The sequence below is a fragment of the Strongylocentrotus purpuratus genome, unplaced genomic scaffold (assembly GCF_000002235.5).
Source record: "Strongylocentrotus purpuratus isolate Spur 01 unplaced genomic scaffold, Spur_5.0 spur5_scaffold_5, whole genome shotgun sequence".
In the NCBI taxonomy this organism is placed as follows: domain Eukaryota; kingdom Metazoa; phylum Echinodermata; class Echinoidea; order Camarodonta; family Strongylocentrotidae; genus Strongylocentrotus; species Strongylocentrotus purpuratus.
In genome coordinates, this window is record NW_022145611.1 from 15,490,160 (window position 1) to 15,514,313 (window position 24,154).

The 24,154-nt window shown below is 37.3% G+C and overlaps 2 protein-coding genes across 2 annotated transcripts; both read right to left on the minus strand.

Annotated features, from left to right (window-relative positions):
- Positions 1-815: 815 nt before the first annotated feature.
- On the minus strand, positions 816-10,706 carry LOC588321 (transmembrane protein 26). Its single transcript, XM_011667996.2, has 4 exons — positions 10,364-10,706; positions 4,582-4,808; positions 2,761-3,001; positions 816-2,415 (listed from the first exon to the last, which is right to left on the minus strand). The coding sequence occupies exons 2-4, from the start codon at positions 4,788-4,790 to the stop codon at positions 1,501-1,503; spliced, it is 1,365 nt and encodes a 454-aa protein (XP_011666298.2). The 5' UTR covers positions 4,791-4,808; positions 10,364-10,706; the 3' UTR covers positions 816-1,500.
- Positions 10,707-13,854: 3,148 nt separating this feature from the next.
- LOC100893465 lies at positions 13,855-20,172 on the minus strand. The gene is made up of 4 exons (XM_003724863.3): positions 19,017-20,172; positions 18,360-18,531; positions 15,742-16,069; positions 13,855-15,258 (listed from the first exon to the last, which is right to left on the minus strand). The coding sequence occupies exons 1-4, from the start codon at positions 19,472-19,474 to the stop codon at positions 14,564-14,566; spliced, it is 1,653 nt and encodes a 550-aa protein (XP_003724911.2). The 5' UTR covers positions 19,475-20,172; the 3' UTR covers positions 13,855-14,563.
- Positions 20,173-24,154: the final 3,982 nt, after the last annotated feature.

Consider the following 24,154-nt stretch of genomic DNA (forward strand, 5'->3'; position numbering starts at 1 on the left):
TGACATTTTTAACCTCTGACATTTTTACCTCCGACATTTTTACCTCCGACATTTTTACCTCCGACATTTTTACCTCCGACATTTTTACCTCCGACATTTTTTCCTCTGACATTTTTACCTCTGACATTTTTTCCTCTGACATTTTTACCTCTGACATTTTTTCCTCTGACATTTTTACACCGAGCCATCCTTTCGCCCCCCCCCCCAAAAAAGAAGAAGATAATCCTTCGTTTGTATAACTTGAACCGAGCCAAAGGCTGAAACAAGCGTAAAATGCCATGAAAAAAACTTCTACCGATACGAAATCATCGTCGAATCAACAGACTGAATTTTGGGGACTAGATAAATAATTTGAGAAAAGCGACGATGACAACTAGTCCCGGAGTTTTATGATTATTCTTGGATTTTTGTTATCAATTTCCAATTGAATGCTTTGTGCACTCTTCTATTACCTACTTGAATCAATGATTTGGCGAATGGTCATTATGATACAATGTACGTATAAATTGAATAAATAGATAGATAATTTCACAAATATTCGTGGTAATCACCAAGACATAATATACATTGCATGTTCCTCTTTGTAGTTTGTATATACTTCATGATGCGATTCTCAAGCATTAATGTTAGCCATCTGCAAGAAATCTAAATCATATTGATTAAAATGTCATAATTCTTTCAGAGATATTAACAAGACTCAAAATTCAACCAATGTAAAATGTTCTATTTTTGTCATTTTTCCTTTGACAAACAAGTACAGATTGATGTTTCCTGTTGTAAATAATAGATAATAATTGGGGCTTATCTAACCAGGGTAGCCATATCAGTATTACAATGCTTCTTTTACTGTAATCACTATTACATATGCATTACCAGGTACCTGTTTGATACACCTGGGTCGAGAGAGACAAATGTCGACAAATTGTCCGAGGATGTAAGCACCGAGCGAGGATCGAACCTTGTGAATTTTCATACTGTGCCCGCCTCTCTTTTTTCCATTCATCACTTTCATTGCTCCCTCAAAAATTAAAGATATAACTCACCATTACACCCAAACCCTAAGCCAGACAAAAGACGTTTTAAAGGAAAGAAGAAATACTACCAAATAATGGAAGATTGTCAAACAGAAAAAAACATATAAAGCATGAAGTTACTTCAAACTTATGTATAAAATAATGCCTAATTCAGAGTAACGTTATCATATGAAATACATTATCTTACTCTTCTGACAAACAACATTAAGATGGCGTACAATCTAAAAGTTCTTGTACAGATGAACAAGGTAATTGTTTGTTTTAAATAAATTAACTCATAAATTGTTTAAGAAGACAACCCTCAGCACTCCCTTGAAGTATTACTGGTCAAGCCTAGCACCATCGATCATACAATTAGTAACCAGTAATACCACCATTTTATTCACAATTCCGTCCATAATGTCACGGTTTGGTGTTCTGCAGAAGAAGTATTTGATCAATATTCAGTTTCTCACAAACGTTTTCATCATTCTGTAGCTGGCGTCACTCCTTCGCTTATTTCAAGGGTCACGTCCTGGTAACCCGCGTCTTCCAAAATGTCTTTCTGAGATTCATCTTGTCCTCGGGAAGTCTCGGAACTTCGGTTTGCTTCTTCATCTTGGAGTGCGACCTCGCCTAGGGATGTGGCACCATCTTCAGAGACATCACTGCCCTCGCGGGAGATGGTGACCACAACGCTTTCGGTGTTACTTCCCCCACCAATCTGCAACCCCTCTGCTTTCACGATGTGATGGGAATTCCCACCAGGTAGATTTGGACGACCCTTTATAGATTGGCCTTCACGCCTCTTACGCACACCTTGGTTCACCTTCACAATGACGCGGTACGTCTGCAGCATGACAATGAGTGCGTTTTTGGCGGCGAAAAAGATGAGCGTCTCTCCGATATAACCTGTCGAGAACATGATGTAAAGGCGGAGGATCAGGTAGGGGCCGTCCTGCATGAAGATACTCACCATCAGGGACCAGATTTCGCTCTCGCAGCAACAGCAGCAGTACGCCTTCCAGTTAAAGCCATTACCTTTCCCTTTTCCGACTACGGTCGTGCCGTCGGAGGAGTCACGGGATTCGATTGTACCGGCGACTCGAGGTTTTCGCTGCTTCACAGCGGTCAGTCCCAGAGGAATCTGCAAGAGGCTCCAGCACCAGACGGCGATGATGAAACCTACGTAGATTTTGTCACATGCCACAGCCTCGATGCTCAGACTGTCTGTCGAGAATTCCAACATGTCCAGTGACATTGCTGTCAGAGCCAATAGGAGACTGGAAAGTTGATCACGTGATAGCTTTCCTTTGGGTGCCATCCATCTACCAAAGATGATGATTAACATCATGATTTGCTGGGAGAGCATGGAGTAGCGCCGACTCAAGTCATGCGTTGCCTTTGCGTGAAAAAAAACACAACAATAATAGAGATTTAAGTTGACAACATTATTTTATCTTTGTATAATGTTTGCTCTGTATGACAAATTTACCAACTGAATTTGATATCAAAATGTTGGTCAGTTTTTCAAGGCCAAATAATTTCGGGAAAAGGAAATACATTTATTTCAGCCCATGTCATTGGTTTCAGAAGCTGTTCGGTACTAGTGCATGAAAACGGATGGTAGGAGAACTTGACAAAGAAAGCAAAAGGGGAGACGATAAAGAGGACTATGAAGTTGATAATAGGGAAGAAGAAGGTCAGAATAAGTTCCTGGGGAAATCTAATTATTCGTGCTACCTACCGGGTCGAGCACATGGCCTGTGAAGTTGGTTCCTAAGACGCTGTCCTGCGCTACATGCGTATCGGCCTCTGCTTCAATCGCCTCAACCACCGCTGTGCGACATTCGTCATAGAACACGATAGGACACGTTGACATCCCTGTGGCACTCACGACGTGTTTCCTGAAGGTCAGAGCGTAGATTTCAAGGACGATGATACAGGGTACCACCCACAGGAGGTAAATGAACACGCTCGGTATGAACCTATGATAAGAGGAAGCAAATTACATCAAAGTGGTCTTCACTACTGGTATTGAAAGACGATTTAGAAATCATCAATATGATCACACTATTTTTGTGAAGGAACTCATCCCGATAACCCAAATTTACTTTGTATAGGTTTATTACGATTAAAGAAATAATATCATCATATATAAAACAAGAAAAACAAACGATGTCAATTGATTTCTTTCTTATATTGAAACTTTACCAAAATATATGAGTAAATTAAAAGAAACACTTGTCACAAATGATACAAGAAGTTATCTATGTGTAATAAAAAAGAAGAAATGGCTGAAATCAACATAGTTTTTGTCTGTATTATAGGCAAGTTCATAAATAAAGTATATCCTTCCACATAATATCATGAAATTTTTCTACCAGAAATTTAAAAAAACCGAAAGATAATTTTTTAGCAAAATCATTTCAGATAAGTCACCCTCTGTATGGATGTTTTGCCTCTTCAAGAGCCGAAGTATGCCTGATATACATGATACATGCCTTGAATATGAGCATACTGGATATTTTCAAATATTGCATGTAAGGCCTTATATGCCGAATATGTAGCGACATGGCATGCGCCCCCTTGATATAGCCGTAAGAAAATGTTGGCATCAACAGTCCTACAAGCAAAAGCATGTTCAATGTTCTGCTTATCGCCATCATGCTTACCCTAAGCTACATAATTTAATTAACAATCATGAATAAATTATCCCCTTTGCCCGGGCTCCTCTACTCTCTCTGCGTACAACTGTTATAAACCATGAACTCTCCTTGGCTTAGGACTTGATGATGTGTTATGTTTTTTGGCATGCAGCTTAACATCAAGATCGTTAAGTGTCCAAAAATAACTGCTTTGTCATCTCCATTTTTGTAGAAATTCATACAGCTGAAATATGTTAACATTCACTATCACAAAATGCGACTTCCTCAAGGCTATTACCCGCAAGAAGTTTATTTCACTTTTTCTTCATCGCTATCGATCAATACAACAGTTGATTATTGATAATCAGTATTATTCACTCCTCATTATAATGTGGAGAAATCCAAGTTTGTTTGTATTTGACTCTTCGAAAAAAAATGGGTTATTCCCTGGCTATTCTTACATTTCTGCTGGAGAATTTGATGCATAATTCTTTTACCGTATTCGAATATTCCGTTAGCGTGGAAAAAATCGACAGTTTATCACACATAATGTCAGACTACATAACTGCTCAAATATATGGTAGAGGTTGTCTGAATTTGACATGATTTTTAGGTGGCCTTTTTCCGAATTTGACATGATTTTTAGGTGGCCTTTTTCCGAATATTTCACATTACCGGAGCCTGCACCCCTCCTCCCCCTAGACCTCGAAATAAGTACCTCTGATGCTAAATAAAACAATGAATTATGTACGAAAGGGGTTATCCCCCAGCCACACTAAGGAGACCGACACCACACCAACAACAGACCGATCACAAATTTACATTACACCGAATGGCTAAGAATCGATCGGTTTGAAGTCGGTGTGGAGTCGGTTTGGCGGTGTGACTGGTGCTATACCAGCGCCCAACTCCAGTCTTACCATGTCCATTCCCCTTTCTTCTTGTATTTGAGAGTGATGGCGACTTCGATCATCGATGGTATGAGAAGGGCATTGATGAGGAAGACTCTGTCCTCCTTTAAGACGTTATGAACGAAGAACGTCAGAACGATGCCGTTGGCAGCGTAGACGAGCCGGACGATGATCGCCTTGAAGGCTGCAAACAGCGAAATGCTTCTTTCAGTCGTCATCGTCTGTGAGACGTCAATCTGCCATTTCAGAACAAAACAGTTATGCCTTAAAAATTGTATAAAGAACAAGATATATTTATACCTCAGTCTCTCTATTCGGTCTCTTTCAGAATATTGTTATGTCTATGTTTGATAATGGTACTTGTCACGTCAATTGACCTTTTATTCGCGATTGAATTGTGTACGTTCTAAGTGTCATATTTGTGAATATAATTGTGCTAGTGTATTGACCGGAAAATTTGTCCATTTCGATTGCATGCATGTATTATCAGTCCAATTACGACTCTTGTTCGTATCAAGATAGGTAGAACATGTGGATATTATAACATTAAAAAGTTAGTGTCCAGCAATGGAATTGAAATTGCTGGAGATTTTCATGAAACTTTTTGGTTCGACAAAATAATCACAGCTCTGATCAACAACGAACCCTTCTTTTCTTATTATTCTTTTCTTTCCCTTTTTCCATTATTTCGAGCTCCCCCGTGGACCTCTCTCTCTCTCTCGCGCGCGCTCTCTCTCTCTCTTTCTCTCTGTCTCTCTTTGTCTATGTCTGTCTCTCTCTCTGTCTCTCAAACACTCATCTTTCACCTTTATATTATCTGTGTTATGTCCCTAACTTTTGTACTTAATACCATTAGAACAGAACAAGGCCGAAGTTTTTACCGAACGCCCAAAGATTCTGGATCTAGACCCTTGTTACACATGCGTCGGCTTTTGTGGTTTTGTGATTTGTAAAGCAATATAGTTTCAAAGAAAAATCATCCAAGCATTACTGGACATTTGTGCAGCTAAATTGTGGCCATGAACCCGTAATTAAGGGGGATATATAGCAGGAACAAAAAAAGCAACCCGTCGTTGCATAGAAACTTCAGAATTGGAAGAAAATACGTAACCTTTTGAGCATTTCTCTGTTGTTGTTGATGTTATTATTGTTGTTGTGTTGTTATTACTGGGATAATAGTAAAGGGTTGCCATTCTTTGATAACCCGTTGTTGTCCATTGCTGTTATGAGTCGGAATATTCGTCAAACAAGACTAGCCCAAATGTGATAACATTATCCAAGTCAAGCACCTATACATGTATGCTATCATAATACAAAGAAAATGGATATTTGCCAAATATATGGGTTATTTTCTACAAACGATGTAGTCGTTAGTAATGTGTACGACACCGGATCGATCAGGCAGCCAATTAACTATGAACTTTATTATATCATTATTAAAGTTCAAACCTCCAAGAAAACGAACGTATAAACAAACACATCCAGCTCTTCATTCAAAAAGTTGTGTTAATTGGACTGCACTATATTTCGAAATAATTTCTGAAGAAAAAGAAGAAACATGGTTCATTCAAATACAATTTTACATGAAGAACAGCCTTGGCTGGAATATTCATGTTTACATGTTCGGCACAATGGATAACACTTTTAAATATATACATGTAAAAAACTAGCAATATCAAAAATAAGACTTAGATTCTGTAACTAAAATCCATAAGCACATTGCACAAGTTTCCAGAAATACAGCTGTAATTGTTTACAAATGTCCTATAAAAGTCAATACAAGCATGGTAAAAATATTTAAATAGGTACATTATCAACAGCCTGCTTGGGGGAGGAGACAAGCACTTAGTATACCTGCAATAACGATAAAAGTAAACAATAAAACAAGTTTTTTTTTCAACTTTTATTGAGTATGTCAACTAAAAATGACAGTGGGCTATTTTTAATTTTTTTTTGTTTTGAATTGAAATTGTTGATAAATGGGAATACGGCGAAGAGTGATATTAGTGTTTTTTTTTTCTTAGGTAACCAGGTCTGAAAAATAGAGTGATTAGAAAGGGGTTTTGCGAATTTTCTACAAAGTGCTAGTCTCCTCTCCTCAAGAGTTGGTAAATTGCATACTTGACATGCATTAGAAAAGGTAATGTAACTAGGCCCTAAAATAATCTTACATACTCTACGTTGTATTTTTTCAAGATTATTATTTTGTTCTACTGTAAAACTGCTATGGAACGCTGGAGCACAATATTCTAAAATTGGTCGTATATAACCTAGACGTATATGGTCACTAAATCTTTAAACGGTAAATTGAATTTCCTAAGTTTCCTCAACATGTACAGTTTTCTATCGCACCTTTTGACTAAATCATTAACATGTAAATTCCATTTCAAATCAGATTGTATAATTACTCCAAGAATTTTGAGAGTTTGTACATTGCATAGAGTAGAGTCATTAATGGAAAGAACTTCAGGAGGAGCAGGATTTTTCATAAAAGTAACTTGCAGGGTAAAACACTTCAAAGGATTGAGTGACATATTGTTTGATTAAGACCAGTTTTGCACAGAGTTAAGTATGGATTGTAATTGTGAAACGTCTGTTGATTTACGACATTGTACTAAAGATAAATCATCAACATATTTGAAGTTATGTATAGGAATATTTTCACATAAATCATTAACCATAATTGAGAACAGAATTGGGCCAAGGCGTGTCCCTTGGGGAACACCGGCATGACAAAATTTAATATCTGACAGAGTTCCATTATATAATGTACTTTGTTTACGACATTCTAAAAAACTTAAGATCCAAGCTGGAAGTACTTCATCTTGCCTCATTTTCCCCCCAACAGAAAATGTAGGAAAAACGATAATAGAAATGAACGACTGATTGACAAAAATTGACGTCTAGGAACTGATGCAACATGCTGAAAACGGGTTATTTAAATGCCCGTAATGATGATAGCACAGGGTGGTAAAGACTTTCGAAATATCAAACAAGGCCTTTTTAAATAGCCTTGTTTTTCATGTAATACAATTTGCGAATACTACAATGACGTGTTACGTTATTCCAACATGGTTTCTATAGGATATAGAAGGTAATGAACTTGCCCCTGGGTCGATTTTTGCCACCATTTTGGAGACAGTCCTACAATAATATTCTAGAACGCAATATCCCGATAACAAGCTGAAAAGTAATAATTTAGCAATGAATCCTATGTATTACATTTTACCTAAGAAAAAATATGTTGATATTTAAATGTACTAGCATGATTGATTGAAAGAATATCTCATGAAACATATTATTATCTTCTAAATACATTTTTTACGTTGTTAAATTCTCACCTAAAGATACAAATTATGATAAACAAAATACACATTCGGAAGTCAGGTGAGAAACCGATTTCAGTCGAATGGTGTCTAGATTGCTTATCTATTGGCCTCATGCACTTCCTTAAAGTTGTTTGTTGATGCCTAATACTTGCTAACGGTGTGTCGTCATTCGTTCCGTTTGCTGTCATTTTCCGTCGAGATAGTAAAAGGGCGATATAAGTTGTCTGGACTGTGCTCCGTCCACACGCGCACTAACTACCTCGAACTTCACCTTGAGTACACATTTCTTTGACTTGTTACATGTACTTGGTTAGATGCGAACGTAACTCTGATGTAACCAAACAATGTGCCTCTTGACACGACACTGCATTGTTACAGTCTTAATGAGACAATGATATTACTTGTATAAAACGGCTTCACTTGCTAACAGTGTGTCGTCATTCAACTAGTTGCCCCCTCCCCCACGTCATTGTGACATCGTGATGACACAAAACAACTTAAATCAGGCTTAGAGTGTGACAGTTGGCTGAGATCATCAGTCCAAATATGGTCCATGGTTAATCGCACAGTCACCAAAGCCATGGAATCTCACATTCCCGAAGGGTATAACCTTTACAATCACCTTTAATGCGATGGATGTCTTGTAAACACTTTCTTTTTATCTACCTTCTGCATTAAGTATTCAAAACAAATGCATTCATCGACTCGTAGGTAGTGCTAATCTGGAATTGCATTTTTTTTTAAATAGAAACTTGCATGAACTAAGCTTGACTTCTTTATAATGCAGTAGACTAGCTGCAAGGTTCAAGTATAACAGTAGTTTAAATATACGGGGCTACCCTGTTGAAATAATACTTCTTCTTCTTATTGTGATCCCTCCGCTTTTGTCGGAGATCAGCAACAGGATGTTGCAAGTAGATTTGCCTATAGGCATTACATAATAAATGAATACATTGGATGTTACAGTAGTGAAAAACAAATTACTAGTGAAAACCGTTTGAATGAAGCAATAGCAATCCCTTTTTTTTTTTGGTTGGATATCCCATTCAAAACTGGCCAGCGCAACCCATACATAGAGACTTTTTACTATGCCCATGGGTCCATCTTTCATTGCTCATTACTTTACTTAGCTTTCATACATTTTCTATTATCTGAAGTTTCGGAACTTCACGAAAGTGTAAGTTTCATTTGATTATGTGAATAATTTTCTGTCAGAACTCAAAATTGCCTTGAACTCGGGCCGGGTTTTATCAAGGTTAATATCTGTTATTTTTGTCACAAAAGTAACATCCCTGGAATTGATGTAGAGTTTGGTCAATAGTTCTGAGAGAATTCGTTATATTTACACGATCGCAAACAATTTTCGAAATTTTTTCTTGAGGCAATTGGTCCACCCCCTATTGTAACATGCTTACTTACAATAACAAAGTACCTAGAGTGAATATGAATTCTATGGGATATACAAAAGAGTACTGACCTTGAGTTGATTTCTCGACAGTTTTTTTTGCGATCTTGTTGCATATCATTTTTCAAATTGATCACAACATTTAGGCACCACACTCTCCCAATTAGTTTCAATCTACTGTTTCTGTCAAATACCATATACCAAGTACCATATTTGTGAATCATTTTCTTATTTTAGGTTAATTATGAACTGATGAGTAATGATTTCTTTATAAATAACAACAATGCTAAAGTCCTTGTTCTAATTACAGAAATCACTGTCATTACGTCACTTCCTATTTGTATGACATCTAAAGCACTCTTGTATACACATTTCGAACAGCTCTGAATTCGCTGTGTGAAAATCATTATATAAAGTATGAGACCGTAACTGTTATGCAATGATTATGCAGAAAGTGATGGCCTATCAATCCAATATAATGCCAGTAGGATAAACTGCTATTTTTTTCCTATAGTATTTATGTTTTACTTCCCTATGGGTTTTCATATATGATATTATATGAATCAACTTTATGTAATAATTGTAAAAGACAAAACAAAACAGTTCCTCTTTTGGGCTTTCGATTCCACTAGATGTAGGCTCTACATTCAATTTTTCCCCTGCAAATCTGCGCAAGATGTTGCAAGGATTATTACCTTTACCTTTACCACAAATACTGGAAGAATGCTTCCAGGTATATCTTATTGGTCTATATTCTTGTACTCATTCTCTTTAATAATCATTCTTATTATATACAAGTTAGGGAGGCAGAGGGGCAAGAGGTTGCATCTTGCATATGTAGTGCCCACAATCATTATCACCATAATACCCTCATCATTATAATATAATAACTAATTCTACCCATTTTGTATTGGCTTTCATGCTTGCATATACAACATTCGCTGTCGATGACCATATCATAAATGAGCAAAACAAGAAATAAAAGCGACAACATTGATTCGACTTTCTTAGATCAAGCTAACTCTGCAAATAACAAATAAATCGAAATGATACCAACCTTTTGGTTTGAAGTCTGAAGAAGTCCACTGTGACAACATAGATTGATGAAGAAATTGATGACGATGACGATTACAGGAACATGAAAACGTTAAAAATCGGCTGCATAACAATTTCTAAGTCGTGTATGTTTTACCTCTCTAGCTTTCGCAGTAGGCCTATATACGCTTTGATGCAAGAGAGCGAATGTATCTCTTTTAAATCCTCTTTTCGTTATGGCATGTCGACAAAAACTGACAAGATAATCGCGGCTCGAGAGCCTTTTGTTCTCAGATTCAATGGTCCCCCTCAAACAATTGTCACCAAAGGGCAGCTTTCCTCGAAGTATACAGGGAGGTACTTTCCCATTTAATAGGCTTGGGTACTCGAGGTCCGCGTACCGATTAAACTAGCACGCATCCTGATTTCTCAGATCATAAGAGACTTGCAATAGCCGCCAAAACACTAGTCTGGCTTTCAGCCAGTATTATTCTTTTGAAACTAATGTTTGAAAATTGCGAGTTGATCTGAAATTGATCTGGAGCACTCTTGCAGACGTTAATGAACGATGAAAGTAGGTGTTTTTTTTATCGGAAGTTGTATATGACTACTGTGTACTTTGCTCTACTGTATAAGTTAACGCAATGAAATGTATCATAGGAGATAATGTAATATATATAAATAGAATCATTAAACAAAAAATGAATACTGGGGTAGCTTAACTATCATTCAACAACAATAACAACGTTTTTCTGCGGACCATTAAAACTCATTGGATAAACCGCACTGTGTGAGTCAGTGATTTCCTTTATGTGGCCTATTATAACCTCGACCCATTCACACCTGAAATATAAATCTCGATGATTGTGTTAACACATGTTTCTTTTGAAAGGAAATAACAGGATCTACTCGAAGTCACAAACCATGAGCAATGCAGTGGGGGTAGTGGGGGGGGGGGGGGGGGGGTCAACACTTGATGGTATGCTTTTGTTACGTGCTGTGCGAACGCAATTAAATTTGATGAACCGTCAGCTTTACACGGCTTCTAGTTATTAATAAAGCCCTATAAAGTGTTGGGAGCCACAGATTCGCCAACAAATTGATGGCAACATTTCACTACTGAATTTCCTAATTCCCACAGGCGTTATACAGAGATCACCAGGCTCCGAGAGGCAAGGGTTTAGTTTTAAAAACTGCGACTACGAACCGTGTAAACATAGCTAATGACACAGCTAATGACACGATGGTTACAAGTGCTGTTACTTCCCAAATATCTTCATCAGAAATTTGCGGGAAAAGGCATTGGTTACAAATAACCATGGAGTGCGACGGATTGAGATTGCACAATGTGTATTTGTTTTTCTAGACCAATATCAAGCATGTCAAACTATAGTTTTCTAGTTTGACATGCTTGATATTGGTCTAGAATTATAAATAAACATCCGTGTTTAAAATATTATTTGTCTGCGGTACGATTGTGTAGCAGACAAATGTTATTTGTATCGTTAATGAATGCATACTTATGTTGGGTCCGGGGCTGTGCCCCGATGGAATGTAATTTGTATAGGCAGCCAGTTCACGGTTGCAGTCTGAGCATGAGCAGATCAAGGTCATTGCAGAACAAAAAAAAGTGCGTTGTGTCATGTAGTGTTACATGACTGTGTTTAAATAAGGTTTTCCAGAGTTTTTATGCCCGTTGAGTTTTATCTCTGGTTTTTTTTATCCTGGACCATGATAGGTCCAGTTTCAAGTGAAGGAAACGGTTTCCAGTGAAGGAAAAGAGACGAAATGTTTGTTAAACATTCATACTGAATAAACGACCGGCTCTAAGTAGTCGTTGTCAGGCTATTCCACAATAATTGAAGTGTATTATTATGTTATTTGTGTGTATTGGGAGTCAAGAGGGATGACAGACGAAATAATATGTGAGATTATAGGACAGACTGATTTTATTTCATCAAATGTTTATTTCTTTGCATTCATAAACTGATTCTCAAACACGAAGAATCAAATGATCCGCAACATACAGGTTTGTAAATATCAGTCATAGATTTTTTTAAAATCTATTCTGGAACGAGGAAACATTAGTGCAATTGTGTTTTTGTTTTTTAATGAGGTTTCACCGGCAGTTATTTCGTCCTTCTTTCCAGTAAGGACGGCAATTCCTGATTTCCTGCTATTTCTTTCCTCGTGAAAATGCCCTTAAAACAAGAAGAGGTCATATCGTGTGTTTGAAAAAAACTAAAATTATGGGTTGACTTGTCATCGCGGTCACGATTCGGATGATATGACGATGCATGTATGACACCAGGCGCGTACGCAGGTGGGGGGGGGGGGGGGGGGGGGGGGGTTAAACACCCCCTTCATTTTTTAAAAATATTTTGTTGTTTATTCAGTGTTAGAAGGTTTGCTTATCATCTCATCTTTACAATGAATCTTCATGATTAGCCCGGCTCTTAAACTGACGACTTTGGAGGTACCCTGAAAACAATGTAAAATTTATGGCAGAGTTTTGAATTTCATTCTTTCTTTATCAAAAAGGGACCGAATGTACATAATGCAGAATAATGTTCAGATTGGATAGTGTATATAACTAAGGAATGGGGAATGATAATCTGTATTTATGTAGCGCTTATTATAAATACGAAATACCATTTCTAAGCGGTTTACAGATATCATTACCCCCGGTCATCGGATTCATTCACACACAATTTGAACCACCTCCACTCCCTGGATACTATTCCTATCATACGGCCATCGTGAAGGCATATGGCAATTACAAAGACTTTCTTCATCCTACCAGGTCCCCATTTCTCTCCTGGGTATGGAGTGGCAAATGTAGATTAATGCCTTGCCTAAGGACATTAGTGCCATGTCGGGGATCGAACCCACGACCTTTGCATTTCAAGTCAAGTGCTTAAACCACTCGACGGCGACACCTCTACCATTGAAGATGTGGTCTTTTGGGCCAAGAAATATATCGATGGTGCTGATTTGTTGTGGTGGCAGTATTATAATGATGACACATAGTTGCATATATGGGTTTTGATAAATATTTTCAAAGATTACTTTAATCATTCACAGATAAAACTCACATTAGTATGACATATATTGCAAAGGCATACTCAACAATTCTGCAAATAGGAATTCATATTTTGCACTTAATATAATCTTTACAAAACCCCCCCCCCCAAAATGATAATCAGTAATAACACCTAAGCTGGAATGATCTTACATGTACAAGACGCTTGTTATGTTGCAAGCAAGCTCGTGGCATGAGGGGGGGGGGGCATCATTTTATTTAGGGCAAAGGTGTAGTTCCGGGTTCAAAGCCCATGACAATACGCTATTACCATTGGTTTAGAATAAGCGTGCATTTGGCCGTGGTCATTTTCATATCAAAATTGCGACCCCGTCTTTGTAGTTAATAGTTATTACTTTGTTGTTGTTGTTGTGTTTTATTTTTTATTTTATTTATTTATTATTTTTATTTTATTTTATTTATTTATTTATTTATTTTTTTTTTTTGGGGGGGGGGGGGTGGGGGTTCATTCTTCGGCCGCGTCAAATACTCGTTTCCCCTGAATTATATATAACCATTAATTAGATCCACATGATTATCTTACTATCGGTAAATAAAAAAAGTACATAGTACATAGTTTATGTTGCAAAATTCCCCCCCTTTCCCATGCGTGTTAACTTTGCACCTTCGATCAGGCTAGTAAGGCAATGATGAAGATAAACAAACAAGTAGGAATACAGTTTCTTTAAGAATTTCTAATTTGTACAATAATTCGTGACATGAAGTGCAAAAGACTAATATGCCCTCTATTGTGCCTCCATCCCTTGGCAGCCGTTTTAGATTGTACCCCCCCCCCCCACCAACGTACTTGAAAAAAACGTTGTCACTGTTAACCCCTGTCACAGATTGTCGGGCTAATCCCCATATTACATAACATGTAAAGCAAGCTAGAAAGGAAAAGATAAAAGGTGAAGAAAAGAAGAGGCCAATAGACGACGAAAGAAATAAATAAAAGATCTGGCAAGGTTTTTAGAATATTTGAATACACGCTAAGAAAAGTATGAGCATCGCGCATTTTTAGATAGGAGCTTTAATTTATGCTTCTTGCAAAAATAGAGTCCTACATGTCACAAGAACTCAATGAAATCAATGTTTGTACGTCATCATAGAGATATCATGGTCATTTGCTTCATTTCTCGGTTAACTATGGGAATTTTCAACGGTTTTGCTCTGGCGCCTTGTTCTTAGATCACTTTCGCTTGACGTAGGCAACATGACGGGCGCCCTCTCCAAACCTCTATTAAGACTGCCCCCCTTTGTGTTGTTGTGGTGGTTTCCATGGAGATCGGCCTGGCTCATTGAATTTAACGTTCCTCCATTGCCGCCTTTGCCTGTCAATCCTTCATCGAAAGCGTATACTTTTTCGGTCACCGTCAAATTATCCGACACCGAAGTTGAGGAATCATCCGTCTCCATGTTATTGTTCTCCACGTCATTTGCGGCACCGTTGTTCACAGGTAACAGGCTTTCGCGTCGACGTTGCCTAATCTCCACCAGCATGGCGTAAACCCGGTAAATCTGAAGCATGATGACCGTCAGGTTCTTCAGCGCGTAAAAGTACACCGAAAACGCCGCGTCGCCTAACGTCGCGAGTGCGACCAATCGAAATACCAAGAAGGGGCCGTCTTGTATTGTGATGGATATTATCGCCTCTCTGAATTCTATTGATTGTACCCAGTTGTTTGGACCGATGTTGGGTACTGTCTTCCGCCGTTGCATCATCCGACTGAGTGGTCTAATCTGCTTTTTGGCAACATACAATGAAATGTCACCTGCCGTCTCACGACGCTTTGCCAGTAGCTGGTTGACAGCATCTACCCACATGTTAAGATGATCTGTTGTGAAGGTGCACAAGAAAATATAAATTAAATATATATTATATATATATATATATATATCTCATGATAATGGTATATCTATCATGTGAAATACATTGTAGTTTGGAGGTTAACGGATATAGAACTTGGAGAAATATATCCGGTGTTCTGTTGATATGGGTTTAACTAGAGATTAGGAATGAACAAAATTTCCATGTGTCATAATAAAAATGACAATAATAGCAGAAAACAGCAGGAACACGAGGGTGACAACTTTTGATAAAATTAATTTTGCACGTTTGAGGGGCAGGTCTAGAGTATTACATTATGTGGAAGCAATATAAGGGCCAATCAGCCCATCAGCCAAATCAGTAAATTGATATTTTGGAATATTTTCCAGTATGGTATTTATCTTATAATTGCTGTAAAATCTAGTTAGAAGCAAGTCTAGTGTTGTAATATTGGCAGTTTCATTCATGGATTCATTCAACTCGACTTTACCGTTTTCCGGTTTCTCGACGTGCACCCTGTTCTTCTTCTCTGGGATGGCGATGCTAAACTGGAAGATGGCGATACTCCAGAGCACCAGTACGACCACGGTGATGGCCCGACTGCATCCGAAGTGACCACTGGTGAAGATGACGGTGACGAACTCGACGATGTCCTCGCCCGACCCGACCAGGACCAGGAGAAGTTGGGCTACCTTCTCGCGAGTGAAGTTGTCTCTGGGGAGGAGCCAGCGACAGAAGATGAGAACGAAGACGACGGTGTATTGTACCACATTGGTAAGGCGCTCGTAATCGCTGTAGGTCGTGGCTACAAACGATCTCTGAGGATGTCAAATATGGACGAGATTTTAAGCATGGTTTCATTCAATTAGGTGACTTTCTAGATTGTTTACAATACAATACAATAAAGTCATTTCTATAGTGCTCTTACAAACTAACTGTTGTTTACACGTTAATTCTCTCACCAACTCATTAAAGACATAAAGATTTAATAGTACGAAGTACTTCTTTTTGTTGTTGGCGGTGGTGCTGGTGCTGTTTCCTTATAGATGGTATAGAGATAATTGATCGATATCCTAAATTTGGAAGAATTAGTGTCAGTTTTCAAAAAAGGTGGCATAGACTGCATCTCATATATTTCTAGTAATGTCAATATTTTTGGACAAGTTAATTATTCTTTCTTCCTCCACATCTGTTCTTGGATATGATGCTTGTGCAATGTGATGTGTACTGCATGAATTTTTTTAAAACTGGGTGACGACCGTTTTGTTGTTGTAATGAAGCCGTGCTCTATATGTCTTTAGTATCACTAATAATTCCTTGCCATAGTTTTTTGTGAGGTTTCAGTGAGAGCAACCTATTCCTCGTCACATTTTTGTGAGGTTTCAGTGAGAGCAAGCTATTTCTCGTCACATTTTTGTAAGATTTCAGTGAGAGCAAGCTATTCCTCGTCACATTTTTGTAAGATTTCAGTGAGAGCAAGCTATTCCTCGTCACATTTTTGTAAGATTTCAGTGAGAAAAATCGCGATGACTTTTAAAGTTAACCTAAGGCTATTTAATATAATTCTCCTTTACCCGCTGTAATATGCGAACATAGCAATGGCTAATTACATAGCCCGAAAGTTGTTTCTTTTTCGTCTTCTTTTGTTTTTCTTTTGTGTTCATCTGCCTTCTTCAATCCTGAAATGTTTCCCAACTTACTCTGTAGTTTGAGGATGATATACAGTGCGTCTCAGAAAAAACGAAACCGAGAATCATCGATGTTTTATCATAACTTAATCAAAATTATAATTAATAAATGACACATATTTGTAAAGCTTAGATATTCCTCTTTAATGTCATGCAACTCATATGATGCATATTTCACGCATGAGTGATTAAAATCAATTTCAAGAGAGACAACCAAAAAGTTATTTGGTAGACGGTATCTGAATTTCAAAGGGAAAATCACATTTCTAGAAACATTATTTTCAGCCCTTTCATATGACACCTCAATCAGCAAACATGAGCTCGGAATAACAGAGTTCTGGTTGTTTAAAGGCCCACTGCACTACTTGTAGCTACTTGCGCCCTCTTTGTAATAAACAATGCCTAATCGGTGACCATTGGTCCCCCATGATCCTCTTTTTCTTATGTTAACTGAGAGCTGAGTTGATGAGATAACCACCTGTCCAGTGACCTTGCAGGACGCTCTAATCCCTCCTGTAAACTACGGCAGATAAGCTTTAAAGTAATGCTTGCATTTCCATGATTTAATTAAACAAATTCGCTTTCACTGGCTGCCTGCCGTAGCAACAAACAGAGAAGACAAAAGTCTTAACTCCGTTTCGTTGACGATCAGCCATGCACAAAAAAGATGAATGACTTCATGCATGGCTGATCGTCAACAAAACGAAGATAATTTTATCAACTGTGTGTTTGTTAATCAAATTATTGAAATGCAAGCATCACGTTAAACAACCAGAACTTTGTTATTCCTAGCTCATTTTTGCTGATTGAGGTGTCATATGAAAGTGCCGAAAATGAAATTTCTAAAAATGTGATTTGCTCTTTGAAATTCAGATACCGTCCGCCAAATTACTTTTTGGTTGCCTCTCTTCAAATTATTTTTAATCACTCATGCGTGAGATATGCATCATATGAGTTGCATCAAACGAAGAGGAGGATCTAAGCTTTGTCAATTATTAATTTTAATAGTGATTAAGTTATGATAAAACATCGATAATTTTCGGTTTCGTTTTTTCTGGGACGCACTGAATACAGTAGGGTACTGAAACTGCCCTCGACTTATACATTTCCTGAAAGTATTTTGATCGTATCTTCTTTGAGTGTCGAGTTGATTTCTCGAAAGTCTTTTTGATCTTGTTTTTTTGGAGGGAGGGGGTTTGGGGCGGGGGGAGGGTAAAGTTTTGTTTGATGACAACAAAATCGAACCTACCGCCGTGAAATTATATAACTTATTTGGTTGTAGGCTGGGTGGCTGTGATAGGGGAAATAGGGTATTAAAATTGCCTTTGAGGTGATTTCTCGAAAATCATTGCAACTGTGTTCGTCTTGTTTTCTTCCTAATCAATGTTGTAATGTTTCCGTGAATCTGATTGAAACATACCGTCGTGACAGTGTGCATTACTTGGTCGTAGGCTGGGTGGCTGTGGCAGGAGCTGTAATTCTGCAGACACGTTTCGTAGCCATCCCTCTCCCTCACGTGAAGCATCGAGATATGGATCGCCCAGATGGCCGGTATCACACTCACCGTGTAGAGGAGGGTTGATGTGCAGATCCTGCGGTGATGATGTACCAAAGATATGTTATAGATAGAATTGATAAGGTCAACCTAACAGAATGTTCATTATGCATTGATACTGGTGAAAGACTCATACCAATAATCAACTGGATTTTACGAGTTCTGTTTAGGGCATATTATTTTTTTGTAAACTAATGGATAAAACGTTTAAAAGTTTACCGTTATTTCAGTCTAAATGAGATGGATTTTGAAATAAAAATTTATACCAAAGTACAGAAACTCCCCATCGTTTGATCATCACTTTACGGGTACACTCAACAGTGTTTATAATTAACTCTTTAGAAAATAATTTATTAGAAATTCAACCATATCATTTGGAAATTACCCTAACAATATTAGACTTGATATGGAATGTGGAATATAATTAAAGCTAGTACATGAATTTGAATAAAATATTCATTTGTTTTCTTTATACATTATCAAAAACATAAACAAATTGGAGTAGTTTAGAAAAGTGGTTACCATTTCTTTTGTGAGAACCCACGTATTTTGTACATGATGATTCCTTCAGCAAATGACAGAGCTGCGTAACAAAGGCAAATGCAGATGTAAGCTGTCACATGGACATAGACTAATGCCGCATAGAAGATAAAGAAACTATGAGCCATGAGAATAGCCCTAACCATCACCCCTTGGAAGAGGAATCTCTTCTGAACTCTGTCCAGCTCTGTCCAGGAACCGCTGCACATATTGTTGAAGCGATGACATAGCGTCTTCGATTCGGACGCTGGTGTCGTTGACTCGTCGTCGTCGTCTAAAGTCACGATGGCGGTTGGTTCGTCGATGATGGTCAACCGCGTTGTTTGCTTTCGTAGGATCTTCCTCGGTTCTAGTGTCGCCCATCGTACGGGGATGGTTTCGGGTGCCTCAACCTCCGCGACAGCTTCCATGTCTTTGTTGTTTTTTTCAGTAGTCGTCATCTTTAATAACCGTGATTTCCTTTTAAGTATCTTTACATCAATTGAAAGGTGTACTTTTGTACTGAGTCTTCATAAAGTATGGTGTTATTGTGGTGAATAGACGGCGAGATCAAATACAAACGACGTATAGGCATATAAGCAGTATCAGACCTCCTCCTCTTTGTTTAATCTAACATTGACGAGTTTTTCAAACAATTGCTACTTGTGATGCCCTGCATTATTCACCACATATTCTGTGTTTTCACTACTTTCTCCTCGTATGATCAGATATTTATAATCCATGGAACTTGTGTTTACAAGAGATAATCCTCATTCCAATCAACACAGTGAAAGTGATATCGAAGAAAGTCCCGTTAGGTTGCCAACACACAAACAGAGCTCGACCTCACACCAGATTATCCTCCGCGCAATAACGAAGTCAATAAAGGGTTGTGTAATTTTATGGTACTTCTTTTTAAATGAAGCAACGGAGCGCAGACGTAAGGAATGCCTTGTTTACAATACAAAATGCTTTATCGATTAACCCCAAGACAGACATTGTTCGGATGTCGTTTAATGCTTTCGTTTATGCCTCTTTCCCACATACGAGCTAAAAACCAATAGGAGGATTGATTGTGAGTGGTACGTACTTTCCTCTATGACGTATCGCCTACCTTCAAAGGGAATGACGGCTACTGATCTGGTAATATCGTCATTTGTTGTATTGATGATCAGGGGGCGGCGGAGCGTCTTCCTAAGGGGGGGGGGGCACCAACACAAAATTGCACTTTCTGGGCCATCTGGGGAAGAAAAAGAAAAGAAAAGAAAAGGAAGGCACCTCAAAGGGAAACCTCAAAGCGAAAATATACCATTGTATACATTGGTTTATACCCCTGTGGTTATATTATCAGGAATGATTTCAACATTTTTCTCTCTTCGCATTGTCAAAGATAATTCTTAAAAATCAATCATTTGCAGTTTGGTGTGATTTTCTGAATATCAATTTGTTGTCATTAAAATTTTGTTTTAATGTCATCATTTATTATTATTTTATTGTATACACATTAAAAACAAAACTTAATATGTTGTGTTTATGTTATCATGCTGAAATGTTATTTAATTCGTAAAGCCTTTCATTAGTTGTATTTAACATTAATTTTTCAAACTTGAAATCATAAAATGAGATTAATTATACCACTGATAATCCCCCCCCCCCCATTAAAAGAAAAGAACCCCCTCTCTCTGTCTCTCTGTCTCTCTCTCTCTCGCTCGCATGATCAGCGGCCAATGAAACCATAGAGTATGTCCTCACGTTTAATACGTTACTCCGTCACTTTCTTGAAAGAAAACTCTGACCGAACAATGAAACGAGTGCGTCGTGAGAATTAGATGTAGCGAATGACCTTGGTGACTGTCTAGAACAGTAAGTAATACACAAGTAACTTACGTATATTATATTGAGCATGTTGAGTCAGCTAATTTCATTTGAGAAAGAAACAAAAATGTCATCTGTTTAGTTCAGACTTTAGAGGACCTACTATGTCATAATGATGCCTTTGATGGCCCATTACTATTTGTCTAGACTCTGGAAGATGATTTCATCTAACGTCTATCACTTGGTGGATTGATACATCAGGGTTGCTAAATTAGCAACCGCTTGTTTTGTAAACCGCGCCATCTAGTGGCATGACGTTTCAAGTGGTATCCAGTTTTAAATATAGGACTGCCTTTAGTTGACTGAACAAAAGCATCCAGACCAATTTCCTTTTCACAAGTGGCCTCGCCTTCATGATTCAGGTTTTTTTTTTTAAAGTATTGCTTTGTACTTTATCACCATTGCGCCGATTGAATTAATCAATTCAGTTTTCAAAATATCATTACCACTTTTGACAAAAATAAATCTGATCGTGATTACCAATAAACATAATTACTTCTACGGGCAATCTGTATGTTACGGTTAATGTCATGTAATATATTCATGACAGAATCATAATCATCATCCATTGCTGAATTTAACACGCGTTTCAATGTGATGTCGGTGAACTTGTACTTATGACGGTTTCATGAAACGCTGCCCAGGTATCTTTTTTTTTTTTTCAATGATATTTTATTTTCTCCATTGCTTTTCACAAACAATAACAAAAATAACAATAACAAAATCAATACATAAAATAATCTGCATGTTAATATTATTATATAGTATATGATTTTACATTCACATCTAAATAATACAAATGAACTTTTACTATTTACATCAAATAAAGCATGAAACATGCATGCATAAGGAAGGCATGAACATAAAATCGTTGTTTTTGGATGGATTATTCTCAGAAAGAGAGGGCGGAATATACGTGGGAAGCCCTAATCTTGACTGATTGATTTTTTCTTTCTTTTGTGCCGTTATTATCGGAGGAAGAGGCATACGTATTAAGTCCCACCTTCATGAACTGATGGTCGCACGCCAGTTATTAGATTCATCATGATTAGATGGTTTCTCGTCGACCCGTTAACCAGGGATGACATTGATATTTTTAAACAAAATATGATATCAAATCAAATATATACATTGGGAAATTGTCCTAATGTGCTAAATGAGGGGTTATTGAATGTGCGGATCAGTTCTATGAACATGAAAATTAGGCGTTGGTCCCAATAGGATTTTAATGAGAAGTTTTATTATAAGCAGCACAAGAAACTTCATAACCATTGTGAGCATTGAAAATAGTTTTTGGATTGTCTGAGTTACAGACCTTATAAAGGGAAAAGGAAATGGAAAACACCCCTCCGTATTTTTCAGCAGGTTATAGGAATTTGTATGAACTAGTCAAGACACAAGTGTGAATGCAGTCAGTGTTAACACCTCTTTTTCTGTTTTCATTTTTCATTTCTCACTCTTAACACACAGCCCTTTTGAAAATTGAACTGTCTCGTGAACTTGTGTACTGGATACACCTCTTTTTAAACAATAAAGGGGGCTAGCCTATTTTTTTCTGACAGCCCACAATTCAAAACATCTTTCCTTAATACACATATAATAGGTACAATGTAGTAGAGTACTGTTTACATGATGGAATGATACATTATCATTCTCTAACAAATACATTGCTATCCAAAGTTGGAATAGATTTTCTTTGACCTCTGTTCATTATGGTTTATACTTGATAGAGAAAGTTTTGAGAAGATATAAACTTTATTTATCAATTATCTATCTACTGTCACAATCAAATAAAAAGTCAATATTCAAACTTTTAAGGAAACAGTGTTTATCTTCTTTTCTATGCTTCTGTTTGTAATATGACTCTAAAAAACTGTATCATGAAATGAGGGTTATAATTCTGTAACCGCAATTCGGATTAGTTATTGTACTGACCTTTTCCATCATGATAACCTATTATTTGCGATGCTTTATATATGAAAGAAAAACCTTCGGCTTTTATTGTAAGATGTTTTTATTATCCATAGATAAGCTAATACACATACCTACTATAATCCTAATAACACGATATGCACTTGAACTAATAGATCGGGAACACTTAAGGACATACGTCACAGTTTCAAATTTCTATACAAAAAAAAACTTAAACAAGAAATCGTACAATCTTCAGAACGACGCACTTAGGTGTAAAGAATTATTTTTTTATATATGACCTTAAACACACGAGTGAAGGGCTGTATAATGGTCTTTAAAGAAACTCGACAAGATTTTTTTTCTCACGACTGTAATTTATCATAATTGCCAATATAGAGAGATGTTTTTTGAGATATATTGCATTCGAATGAGTGGGAAAATATACCATACATACAAAGGATAAGCAAACAATTAAGAAATTGTAATTTTGTTTATTACTGTAAGTATAACAACACTAGTTCAGACTAGTGCGAAATACAATAGGCACAATGGCCCCCCAAAACAAAACTTTGTAAAATCAAGGCAATAACGTCATTATTTAGTAGCTACTCTATAAACAATGTTTACAAAAAATATCAAATTGAATTGAGAAGAGGTGTCTTTTCCGAATCCCGAATTTCCAGTGGTAGATTGTTCCATCGTGCTTCCATAAACCAACAAAGATTATGTTAATACACATTGTGAGATTATGATGAATTGCCTACCACTGGACGTGCTCAAGCTATCATCGAAGAGCACACTTCAGACGGAGAAATATGCGGGTATAATTTGTCTACTTATACGCATTACGGGCAGATACAAGCTTGATGAACATATGGATTCGCAAAGTATCAACAGGTTAATTCATTATTAGAGATGGACGTTAAAGGTAAAGACCAGTATTGGAAACGCCCCAATTTCAAAAAATGAAATGGAAGCTCTCATAACCAATCATGTAAAAGAATATGTTTTGACTAATACATGATGATAACAAATTTGCCGGGAAACCGCCTACTAATTCATATATTTGGTAAATTTGTTTCTCTCATGGTTTGTGAGAGATATAGGGTAGTCCCATATACATCTTTCTGTGTATAGTGCTTATAACTTTACGAAGAATGGGCCAAATTTCTTATCATTTTGATGATTCCAGAACCTTGCAGATGCTAGATGCTAGATGATCAACCTTTCCTGATCGATTCCACAACGTTTCTTTCACAATGCAATCGCTTGACCATAACTGGTCTTTACCTTTAATGAGCATGGTCTATTCATCGTTTCATGTCATGTCCGACACGTTATCAAGTATTGTT